We start from the raw sequence: 13,173 nt of genomic DNA, 5'->3' as shown, positions 1-13,173 counted from the left end.
GGTGTATAGCCAGAAGGGGAGGGGCCTTACACTTTTAAGTGTAATACTTTGTGTGGCCTCCGGAGGCAGTAGCTATACACCCAATTGTCTGGGTCTCCCAATTAGGAGCGACAAAGAAAAAAATAAATAGGACAGATAGGATGCAATTATACATTCTTGCCATGAATATTCAGATATAAATGCATTCCAACCCAGGAAACATCATTGTCAGAAGCACTCTGTCCTCTCCTACAACAACAGGAAAAATAAAGACACTTCAAACCCAGGAGAAGCGATATCGGGAGTTGTGTGGCAGCTTCCTCATAACAAGTAGCTAGAATTCATCAGAATTTTCCTTTCCTAGGAAAATACAAGGCTTTGTCCTAAAAATGGTTATTTTTTTTTAGTAAAAGAGAAGCATTAGTGGCCGTCAAGTGTCCTATACTGGTGCCCAGCCAAACAATTATACATGTTTCCTGGATCCCTAAGGCCACGTGCACACGTTGAGTATTTGGTGACTTTTTTACCTCAGTACATGGAAGACAAAACCAGGAGTGGGTAAGAAATACAGAAGTGGTGACGTGTTTCTATTATACTTTTCCTCTGATTGTTCCACTTCTGGTTTTGACTACAAATACTGAGGTAAAAACTCACTAAATACTCAACGAGTGCACGTGGCATAAGAGCAACACTCCACTAATGAAGTCAACCCCTTTTTAAGAAAACTTGCTGCCAGTTAATTGAGTCGGGTCCTCTAAAGTAAGATGCTTTTTTTTTAAGAGGGGGGTTTCAGCTCTGAATAGAATAATACCCTCCTGTATGATAACTATAGACCCCAACATGGTATATGGAAAGGAGTTGCCTTCATGTGGTAACTGTAAAACATCCCAAACCCGCTTCAGTTCTACATTAGTCAGTTGAGAATCCTTTTTCCTACGACGACACACGCTTCATATGACACAATGTATAACAATACGTTCATTCCCATAAACTTCATTGTCACTAGTTGCTCTCCAGTTTTTCCTACGGACATCTGTTTTGAATTTGGAAAGCTCATAAAAGTTTGTCTTAACCCAAAAATAAATGCTCATAATAAAAAAATCCCTCACATCTGAAAGTAATAAATGAATAATAAATCTATAATTGATTTTCTTTTTCCAAAGAGAAACTGTCATAATAATCACCTCAGGATAGTGGTAAGTTTAAATAAAAGATTTCACACCCAATACCGTGCCCGAAAGCTTCTAAATATAAGTTTTCTAGTTAGCCAACAAACATATCAAGCGTATAATACGATTGTCACTTTTACCATGACACCAGACACAACACTCAAAGCAGACAAGTATCCCTGATAAATAGCAGCTGGTCCGTCATTTTACCCTAGCATTCAATGCTAGACTTACAATTTTCTAAAAAGGCCTTTTATCACCATCATCTATTATTTCCGTACTGGGTTAATCAGGGTGCCAGGCTCTATGTATTCCAATTTTTAAGGTGCCCGGCTGTGCATGAATTAAAGGGGTGGTTCACTACTCTGCAATAGTGGCAACATCCCTGTAAAACTGATAGGGAAGGCTTTTTCTAAATACCTTGTTCAGCCAATTCTGCCTGTGAGTGGCGCTATTGTGGTCTGCTCACCCCTATTTTTCACTGACGCGTTAAAAACGCATAGGTCCCTCCATGTGCTGTGATTTCACAGCACACGTTTGTTTTCCATGTGCTATCCGTGATAGCACATGGAGATCAGGTACTCCAAACTTACCTGTCCCCGCTGCTGCTGTCCGTGGTGCTGAATCTCTACTGTGTCCAGCCGCCGCTGTCTCCCCTCTGCAGTTACTTCCGAGTCGGCTGTGCAATGAATGTTAATGAGCATAATTAGCCAGGCTGGAAGCAGGAGACAGCAGCGATCGGAGACAGCAGCGATCGGAGACAGCATCGTGAAGACAGGTGAGTTTAAAAAGTTTTTTTATTTTAAATGTCCGTGTTTTTCTGGTACTTGTTTCACGGAACACACCATATTGTGGGTCGTGGCACATCAGTGATATCAGAAAAAAACAAACATGTCTCCGTGCGGAAATCACAGACACGTGTGTACACCATACGGAGACACGGTCAGTGAAAAATCACTGATGTGTGCACAGACTCATTGATTTTAATGGGTCTGCGTATGTCCATGATTCTGGTACGTATAAAAACTGTCACATACGTACCAGAATCACTGACGTGTAAAAGAGGCCTATAGGAGAAATAAATTGAGCAGGAAAAAATCTGTGTCAAACCAGCAGCAAAAATTTGCAAGTGTTTTATGAGGATTTGCTGAAGATTTTGTTAAGAAGTTGCTTTTACATTGTAAAAAGTGAAATCATTGACGAAAATCCACATTAGATTTGGTAAAATCTAATCTGCTACTGTTATATGCAGCAGATTTTTCACTCGGAAAACCTGTACAGGGAATATGCAGTGCATCTGCTCCATATCACCATATTCTGGTATGTCTGCAAATAAAAGCACAACCACTAATATGAAACTAGTAGACATCTATTGATTGTAAATGGTGTATTAGGGTGATTCTGATTCTATTCGGTCAGATCATGGTCTGCAGTCAATGAGTGGGATGTTCTGCCATTATTGAGCTCTCATCATGAGTTCCTCCAAACACTGATCCCTGTGATTGTCATAAATTAGGAGAACTTCTTTGATGTCATCTTGTTGGAACCCCATGTCGTTGAACTGAAGTAAGAGACGGAGATATTCTGCAGCCTGCACAAGAAATAAAACAGAGGTCAGGATGGGTCAGATACATTCTCACAAATGGCACTCATATTCAGTAATATGTATGATATGGGAACAGGTAAATGCCACGTTCACAATTGGTTTAACCGTATTAGGTGCTCCCTCCAGTCGAGTCCTGCGCTCAATGCCGAAAAGAATTACCTTTGTAATAAGAATTACCTTTGTACCTATGTTCTCAGTGCTGTGTCAAGAGGGCTGGCTGGTTGACTGCTCAATTCAATAGTTAGGCCAGTCTCATTTCTATAGCTGATGTACAGACAGAAAAGGGGGCTGGTTTAGCTCTTGAAAAAGGTAGTCTGGCAGAACTCTTTGCACAAAGCACTGGACGTAAACTTGTACAAGAATCTCTCGTGTCGAGAACAGGACTAGAAGTAAAGCTGCTGAAGCCTGGGACCGGAGGGTATAATGGACAATCTGGGCACCTGGCACAATGGATGCCTATCAGTAAGTTATATCTTACTGGTTTTAGGTAAATTTATGTATATATATATTTTTTTATTTTGGCAACCCCTTTAATGGTAATAAGATAAATATGAGAGCCATGACTATACAGGTTTACAATTTAAAGGGAATGGGTCAGTGTTACATAAACTGCATTAAAGTGCGTGTCCACTACTATAACAGTGATGGCCTATCCTTAGGATAAGTCATCAATGTCTGATCGACCAGGGTCTGACACCTGACACTCGTCGATCAGCTGTTTTCGATGCCGGTAGTGGCAGCAGTCGGCCGGAAATGCTCAAGTCTGGAGCTGCACCGTCAACTGATAGAGGCCGCAGCTGGGTACTGCACATCCACCTCCTATTGATTTGAATGGGAGGTGGATGTACAGTATCCGGCAATGGCTGCTATCAGTTGACTGGGTCAGTTCTGGAATTGAGCATTTCTAACCGCCTGCTACCGCCGCTGGCACCAAAAACAGCTCATCAGCGGGGGTGCAGAATGACAGACCCTGGCCTATCCTACATTGATGACCTATCCTAAGGATAAGCCATCAATGTGAGAGTATTGGACAACCTCTTTAAGCCTTGAGGTAGAACTACCACGTTAAAAGCTATAACAAAATGAAATACTGTATCTGTGATGATGTAAGTTTCCAATTCCCTTTGAAGGTTTGCAGAGCAGTGGATCTGTTGTCGGGCTTAAGTGCTTTTGTTAATATATGTCTTTTCCATTTGAAAATGTGCCATGATTTCAAGATCAGCAGCGACCATGTCTGAAATGTGAAGCACCTCACACCTTCTCTGACCCGCAGCCGTAAGCTCGGGCAGCTTGCTTTTGATAAGGGTCTTCCACCGTTTTCAGCAATGTCTAGATTGTACATTTTTCTAGAGCTGTAACTGCATTCAGTTATTTCCATCTTAAGACATTAAATTCTTAGATGGAAGCTTTGTCTCATATTTGAACATGGCCCAACCTACCCCCTCCACCGCACACTATTTTAAGGCACCCTGTTAAAAGCCTGGTCTGGAAGGATTTCACTTCAGAGAGATTATCCGCTTTCTTGTTCAACTTATTAAATCAAGATGAGGACATAGAATTTGAGTATTAACTCCTTCGAAGCAAAAGTATCAAAAGTGTATTGTAGACAAAAGCTGCCATTATGTCCCGCTAAGGGCTTACATGTCAACTGTACTTGTGCCGGGACAATCCCTGGAACTGGATCACAAGAAGGGTGGGTTTTAGAAAGACCTCACCCGAAAGTGGGTGTTCGTGATCAGTTTGTGGGCGTTCACAGACCTTCCTGAACATGAATTTGGCATTTCACATGGTTGTATGTATTTATGGCTTAACTATTTTATTATGATATAAAGGGTAACTCCACTTTCAAAATGTCCCATATCTAATATAATTCTATGAGGACAATCCATACATAAAACTCAGTGACATCCATAAAATTGACATGTTAGGGATGTCAAAAAAGCACAGCAAGTCAGTTTATGCTGCGTAAAAATAAAAGCACAGTGGGGACAAGATTTCTATAAATCCCATCCACTTTGCTGGAACTGTAAAACACTGAGTTTTAAAAAAAATACACAAAGTCAAAAAACTCATCTTGGGAACTTAATCTCATAGTTCCCTGCACAATCCCAATGACTGTAAGCGAGCAGCTGCAGTAGGAACATAACTTTATTTTCTCCCTGCAGCTGTTGCACCAGTAAACGGACTACAGAGGTTTTTTAGGCTATGTATCTTTTAGCTGTCAGCGTAGCTGCCAAGTTTTCTCAGGCGGCATCTTTTACACTATACTGTTCATTAAAAAGAGCGGGCGGTTTGCCAGCAGAGAATTAGCATGCCACTTCTTTTAAAGGGACTCTATCATCAGAGAATGACTGTTTAGGCTAAGTGCAGGCGCTCGGTGTATGATGGCGGGGGCTGATCATTTAAGTGCACTTTCCCAAATGCTGGTTTTCCATCTATCTCTGCCATTCTCTGGCTCTATGAAGCCAGAGCCGGAAAGGGAAAATAATCATTGGGGAAGGTACACTTAAATGATCAGCCCTGATATGATGCACAAGGGCCTGTACTTGGTGTGAATATTCATACTGCACTCAAATAGCCCCTTTAAACTCTTCATGGTCTTTGAGCCCTGAAATGGTTAAAAGAAGTGGCATAAGATAGAACATGTGCACAGCGCTTTCCTTTAGACATTGCTGTACATTATATTCATTCTGTTTGCACGTACCAGAACTGAAGATTAATAAGGTTGCGTGCCCACGATCAGTGTTTGCTGCGTTTTGGATGTAGTGTGTTAATGCTGCGTTATACAGTACAAGCATAGTGGAGGGATTTAGAGAAATCCCATACCCACTGTGCTTGTTTTTTCCACAGCAAACACTGACCTGCGGTGCGGCTTTCCAGACCGTAGCATGTCAATTGTTTGCTGCAGATTCACATGCGTCGTCCATAGGGAGAACACAAGCGAAAGACCGGCTGCGTCCAGGATGCAGTGAGTCCTGATCGTGAGCACATACCCTACACTTTATCTGCAAGTAAATAGAGTAAATAATGTTTCCTGATGTGACAGACTTCCTTTAAGTAACAGCCCAGACTGAAAGATACCACATATGTGCAGTTCACTTCCTTACTTGGAGCCTACAAATTCCAATTATCTCACACTTTATATGCAAGCAAGTAATTCAAGTGCATGTTCCCACAAAGCTACATTTATATAGGGTATTGGGACATCAATATTGTAGCCTTTATATTGTCTTATAGATCATCCATGCTAGTAGGTGTCCATGTCTGAGCGCAGGAATACAATGGTACATTGGGATGAGAAGTAACGCAATGCCTAGGGAAACCCCAACTGAAAATATGAACCTCATGACACAACCATCTTAAGGCTCTGTCTCATGAAGACAACCCCCTTGAAAACAAAAGCTGGACCCCAATCAGTTGCATCTCACCGGGCCGTCTGATGGATGGAGGAAGCCACTACTGGCCAGGCTGATAATGAAAAATGAATGGTCTTTGATGTAATGCATAGATTGTTTAGGTTCAACAACACCGAGGGGCTCTTACATTGTACCTCTTCACTGCGAGTTACAGAGGGGGTCCCTTGATGTCTAGATGGGAAAAATTCTTCGATGAAGGATCTACACCAGAGCTCCAGAAACAGAGGGGTTAAACTGTACTGCATGTCTTACTTAAAGCCAACGCATGTCATTTTATGCTGTCAATGTGAAATATTTGGTCGTGATCAGCAGATTCTTCATCCCACATAAAGAAAATGGGAAGATGATGTGCATGGTGGTTTGGTTGCTCATGTGTGTCGCGGGCGGGGAGGATGCCGCCGCCGCTGCGCCCTCGCTAGCGCTCGGGTCCGGCTCTGCTGCTGCTGTTCGGTGGCTCGAGCGGTGGGCCGGACCCGGGGACTCGAGCGGCGCTCCTCGCCCGTGCAATGAAAGGGGTGATTTGGGTTTGGGGAGTTCCGTGACGCCACCCACGGTTTGTGGTGAGGTTGGGACACCACCGCTGCTCTGGACGGGGATCCCGGGAGTGATGACAGGGAGCAGCCGAGATGTTTCTCTCCCCTTCGTGGGTAGGGGGTTGGTGGTCCCGGGGCCCGGTGAGGTGGGACGGGGAGGCAGGGTTGGCAAGGTGTAGGGTCGCGGGGGCAGCGCGGTGCCAGACGGCACGGTGGTACTCACTCAGCCAATGATGGATACAGAGTCTCCGGTAAAACAAACGGCTGGATGGACGGGTCCCGCAGCCGGCTGTGGTAGTTACTCCCGGTAGGTTGGTGGTGGCTGCCTTTCCCTGCACCTGTTGTGTATCTTCGGTCCCGATGGCTTCCCACCGGTAACCCGCTCCCCAGCTTGGATATGGGCCGGAGGAGCCCCTTTTGCCTGCAGGCTCTGGCCTTGGGAATTCTAACTGTGGCGGTAGTTGTATTTCCCTTTCTCGGTTTGGACGGTTGCCTTCAGTCGGGTCTTTGCTGCTAGGAAACCCCGGAGGTTACGGTCGCTAACGGATTTGACCAGTTTAACGGTGACTCCAAGCCTGGTCTGGGTCCGTATCGTCACTCCATGGTTCGGTACCGGCGGGCCACCGCCCGTCCCCGGTCCTACGGTTCCGCGTCAATCAGCCTCTCCTGCAGACGGCCACCACCGTCTGCCAACCTTGCTCTCGGTGCCCGGGCCACGTACCCGGACACGGTCAGTCTGCTCCTCTACTACCACTTCTTACTCCTTCTCCTTCACTCTCCCTAACTGTACTGACTTCCTTTCCCGCCTCCAGGACTGTGAACTCCTCAGTGGGTGGGGCCAACCGCCTGGCCCCACCCCACCTGGTGTGGACATCAGCCCCTGGAGGGAGGCAACAAGGATTTGTGTGTGACTGGTGTGCCTATCTCGGGGTGTGGGGTGTGTTGTTGCAGTACCTGTGACGACCTGGCTAGTCCAGGGTGCGACACATGCACTCATTGACTAGTTATGTAACATTTCCACATCACTTTATAATATAGAAATCCAATGATTTCCAGTATGTCTTCTGAAACTAACTCTATAAATTTGTCGTCCCACCCTATTGCAAAATGGCATATTGATATATTGATTTTACATGATGCATTGATTAATGAGAGTCCAATAGTCCCGAGAACATTATGGTCCGGGACAGTTGGCTATACCTATGTGACCACATTCACTTCAACGGGTGAGAGACTCCACATTCACACCCCAAGGTCTCCCGATGTTCATTGTTTTATAGTCAATCAAGGTCCTAAAACATTATGAGTGGAAAACACATTTAAGGGCGCTTTCACACTTGCGTTCAGCGCAATCCGCCACTATGGAGAATAGCGCAGTCCATTAACGCACTGTGCTATTCTCCATAGACTTGTATTGACGACGCACCGTAATGCAAGTGTCTGCGTTGCATCCGCTGGACGACACTGCGTTGTTATTTTGACGCAGCATCGGGTGGGGGGAACGCTGCATGTAGCGTTTTTTGGGTCATTAAAATAACACACTTTGACGGATTCCGTTAGAATCCGCCAAGGTGTCTAATGATTGTCTATGGGGGCGGATTCCGCCGCAATGCACTAATCGGCGGAATCCGCTGACGGATTCCATCACATTCTACTGAGCATGCTCAGCATGTCCAGCAGAACGATCTAAATCATTTAAATTCACTCCTGGTCTCTCTCCCCCCTCTCTCATATTCACCGATCACCGATGCAGCGTTACACGGCTGTCACACTCCTCTGGCGGCTTCTCCTGCTTTTGAAAATGCCGGCCGCTCATTATTCCATCTAGTATTCACTGCTTTCCCCGCCCACCGATACCTATGATTGGTTGCAGTCAGACACGCCCCCACGTTGAGTGACAGCTGTCTCACTGCAACCGATCACAGCCGCCGGTGGGCGGGTCTATATCGTGCAGTACAATAAATAAATAAATAATTTTAAAAAACGACGTGCGGTCCCCCCAAATTTTGATACCAGCCAAGGTAAAGCCACACGGCTGAAGGCTGGTATTCTCAGGATGGGGAGCCCCACGTTATGGGGAGCCCCCCAGTCTAAAAATATCAATCAGCAGTCGCCCATAATTGCCGTATCCATTAGATGCGACAGTCCTGGGACTCTACCTAGCTCATCCCGAATTGCCCTGGTGCGGTGGTAATCGAGGTAATAAGGAGCTAACGGCAGCAGCCCATAGCTGCCACTAAGTCCTAGGTTAATCATAGTAGGCATCTATGAGACAGATTCCATGATTAACCTGTAAGTGAAAGTAAATAAACACATGCACCCGAAAAAATACTATATTTGGAATAAAAGACAAAAAAACACCCTCCTTCACCACTTTATAAAAATCCCCAAATACCCCTCCAGGTCCGGCGTAATCCACACGAGGTCCCGTGACGCATCCAGCTCTGCTACATGAAGCTGGCAGGAGCGGCAGTGGAACACCGCCGCTCGCTGTGAGCTCCATGCAGCAACTGATGGGAGCCGCGCTGTCAGCAGGGACGTCACTGAGGTAATGCCTGTGTGTGTGCGTTGATGATGGGTGCGGTAGTGCCTGCGTGTGCGGTGATGATAACTGCAGTAGTGCCTGTGTGTGCGGTGATGATGGGTGCAGTAGTGCCGGGGTGTGTGCGGTGATGATGGGTGCAGTAGTGCCAGAATGTGTGTGATGATGATGAGTGCGGTAGTGCCTGCATGTGCGGTGATGATGATGAAGGTGGTAGTGCCGGGATGTGTGTGATGACGATGAGTGCGTGTGCGGTGATGGTGGGGTCTCTCTCTCTCGCGCGGCTAGAAAACTTAACGCATCACGTTATTTCCCAGGAATCCGTTGCCTTTATTATCACACTATTTGCAAAGGATCCGTCACATGCGTCACACAACGCATTATAACGGATGCCGCACAACGCAAGTGTGAAAGCGCCCTAAGTCTCACTTATACAGCACATTATAAATTGGACAAATGCAATCCGGTAAAAAAAGGTATTGCACTCGGACCAGTGTGATTCAATGAGGCCGTACAGATGAATATTGTTTTGTTCATACCAATTTGTCATGAAAAAAAATTGAAGCATGCAATTCAAGTCTATGAGAGTAAGAAAAAAATCGGATGCCTTACGGAGCTACAATACAGTACCCGATTTTTATGGACAACTTGAATTCTGTAATGTAGGAAACGGTAAATGCTCCTATAAATGATTAATGGCTGCTGAGGAAAAAAATAGCATTGAACACAGATGATAAATGAGAAAAAAATCACTCTAGTTTTCCGGATGAGAATGGGACCGATTTTTTTATAATGTGGTGTGAACCTAGCTTTAGGCGGGCTTTGCACCTTGCGACATCGCAAGCCGATGCTGCGATGTCGCACGCGATAGTCCCCACCCCCGTCGCAGGTACAATATCTTGTGAAAGCTGGCGTAGCGAAAAATATCGCTACGCCAGCTTCACATGCACTCACCTGCCCTGCGACCGTCGCTCTAGCCGGCGACCCGCCTCCTTATTAAGGGGGCGGGTCGTGCGGCGTCACTGCGACGTCACACGGCAGGCGGCCAATCGGAGCGGAGGGGCGGAGATGAGTGGGATGTAAACATCCCGCCCACCTCCTTCCTTCCGCATATTCTACGGAAGCCGCGGTGACGCCGGTAGGAGATGTTCCTCGCTCCTGCGGCTTCACACACAGCGATGTGTGCTGCCGCAGGAGCGAGGAACAACATCGGACCGTCGCGTCAGCGTAATTATGGATTACGCCGACGCTGCACCAATGATACGATTACGACGCTTTTGCGCTCGTTAATCATATCATCGAGCCTTTACACACTACGATGTCGCATGCGATGCCGGAAGTACGTCATTTTCAATTTGACCCCACCGACATCGCACCTGCGATGTCGTAGTGTGCAAAGCCCGCCTTAGACTAAAGGCCCCGTCACACACTGAGATAAATCTTTGGCAGATCTGTGGTTGCAGTGAAATTGTGGACAATCAGTGCCAGGTTTGTGGTTGTGTACAAATGGAACAATATGTCCATGATTTCACTGCAACCACAGATCTGCCAAAGACTTATCTCTGTGTGTGACGGGGCCTTAAGGTGGGCTTTACACGTTGCGACATCGGTAACGATATATCATCGGGGTCACGTCGTTAGTGACGCATATCCGGCACCGTTATCGACATTGCAGCATGTAAACCCTAGAAGCGACGATCACCGATCGCAAAAACGTCAAAAATCGTTGATAGGTGACACGTCGCTCCTTTTCATAATATCGCTGCTGCTGCCGGTACGATGTTGTTTGTCGTTCCTGCAGCACCACACATCGCTATGTGTGACACCGCAGGAACGACAAACCTCTCTTTACTTGCGTCCACCGACAATGCGGAAGGAAGGAGGTGGGCGGGATGTTACGTCCCACTCATCTCTGCCCCTCCGCTTCTATTTGTCGGCCGCTTAGTGACGTCGCGGTGATGTCACTGTGACGCCGAACGCACCTCCCCCTTGAAGGAGGGATTGTTCAGCGGTCACAGCAACATCGCCGACTAGGTATGTGCGTGTCACGCTGCCGTAGCGATAATGTTCGCTATGGCAGCAATCACCACATATCGCATGTGCAACGGGGGCTGGTGCTATCGCGCTCGTCATCACTAGCAATTGCTAGCGATGTCGCAGCGTGTAAAGCCCGCCTAAGTTTCCATGGTGAGATTTTGATAAGTTTTTGATGTTGTTGCATTTCTGCACCTATTATATAAACTAGGCCATCTGCGTTTTTTGTTTTTTTTTTCTCTTTATGTTTTACTGCATTTTTTTTGTTTTTATTGGTGCAGTTTTTGTCCTTGTTATTATTTAACAAGCTGCTTTATTTTTGAAACTTCTTGGTATTTAACTTTGACAAAACCTTATTCAGTCATGTTATTAATTCAGTCATGTGTGGCTTACATGCGTTTTTTACCTGGGGAAAACCTGCACATAAAACTCAACGTACCCGCAAGAGAAATTGACATGTTACGCATTTGAAACACGCAGAATACACAGAGTAAAGAAATCACAGTGGGCAGGAGATTTCTATACATCCACCCACTGTGTTGGAACCATAGAACACTGTGTTTTTGAGAATACACAGCATCAAAAACTCATCAAAAAGTTAATGTGGTAATGAAACGGGATAAGTAGCTGTCAAATTTTTGAAGGTCTTCAAGGTGTATAAAAAAAAGAGATTAGATCCCGTGATCCCAACGTATTGTTACCCCTATACAAATCGCTTGTAAGGCCACATCTAGAATATGGGATCCAGTTTTGGGCTCCACATTTTAAAAAGAATATGTAGAAATTAGAGTCAGTTCAAAAGTAAGTAACTAGATTATTACAAGGAATGGAAGGCCTCACATATCATGAGAAGTTGAAAAAGTTGGATTTGTTTAGCTTAGAAAAAAAGACATCTCAGAGGAGATCTCACTTATATGTATAAATACATGATGTGTGCAGGGGTGTAACTACCGCGGTTGCAGAGGTCGCCATTGCAACCGGGCCCGGCAGGTTAGGGGCCCGCAGCCGCCCTGCAGATCAGCAGCTAGCTCCATTCAGTGAGAGAGGAACTGCACTAATCTGTCACAGACCACGCGGCCGCTATATGACCCGGTGCCGCCACCGCTGACATCGGGCCCCCTGCCCGCTGTCAGTGGCATCGGCAGCACAGGGCCCCCTTCCTCTGTCATCGCGCACAGCAATGATGAAGCATAGAGCGTCCGGCGCCGCTCTATGCATCATAATTCTCCTGCTGTGCCTTCGGGGTGACGTCACTCCTGTGCGACTGCTGTGCTGAGAGCATAGAGCGCAGGACAGGAGAACGCTGACTGGAGCAGCAGCGTGGGAACGAGGACAGAGGTGAGGACGAAGCAGCGGTGGAAGGAGAAGAGAGGTGAGGACAGAGCAGCGGGGGAACAAGGAGAGAGGTGAGTACTTGTTGTTGTTGTTGTTTTTTTATATAAATTAGTGAATACACAGTAGCCAGAGGCCGGGGGGGCCGCATTATACATGGAGGAATGGAGGCCTGGGGAGGCTAGCTGCATTATTATACATGGAGGCCTGGGGAGGCTGGCTGCATTATTATACATTGAGGACTGGGGAGGCTGGCTGCATTATTATACATGGAGGCGTGGGAAGGCTGGCTGCATTATTATACATGGAGGCCTGGGGAGGCTGGCTGCATTATTATACATCGAGGCCTTGGGAGGCTGGCTGCATTATTATACATGGAGGCCTGGGGGGGCTGCATTATATATGGAGATCTCTATATGGCTGCATAATAAACATGAAGGACACCTTATACATGGACTATAGGGGTGTATTATACATGGAGGTCTAGGGGGCTGCATTATACATGGAGGTCTATGGGGATGCATTATACAACATGAAGGACACCTTATACATGGACTAGGGT

At 46.2% G+C, this 13,173-nt stretch overlaps 1 protein-coding gene across 1 annotated transcript in view; it reads right to left on the bottom strand.

The window, feature by feature from the left end:
• Positions 1-2,541: 2,541 nt before the first annotated feature.
• UBAP1L (ubiquitin associated protein 1 like) overlaps positions 2,542-13,173 on the bottom strand; it is a 31,249-nt gene continuing 20,617 nt past the window's right edge. Inside the window, exon 5 of the mRNA XM_075342850.1 lies at positions 2,542-2,739. Within this exon, the coding sequence (XP_075198965.1) occupies positions 2,605-2,739 (135 nt within the window). The 3' untranslated portion in view covers positions 2,542-2,604. The remainder of the gene's footprint in view (positions 2,740-13,173) is intronic.

This window comes from Anomaloglossus baeobatrachus, chromosome 4 (genome assembly GCF_048569485.1).
Source record: "Anomaloglossus baeobatrachus isolate aAnoBae1 chromosome 4, aAnoBae1.hap1, whole genome shotgun sequence".
NCBI lineage: Eukaryota > Metazoa > Chordata > Amphibia > Anura > Aromobatidae > Anomaloglossus > Anomaloglossus baeobatrachus.
The sequence above is the reverse complement of the archived record's forward strand: the minus strand, read 5'-3'. Positions and strand labels throughout refer to the sequence as shown.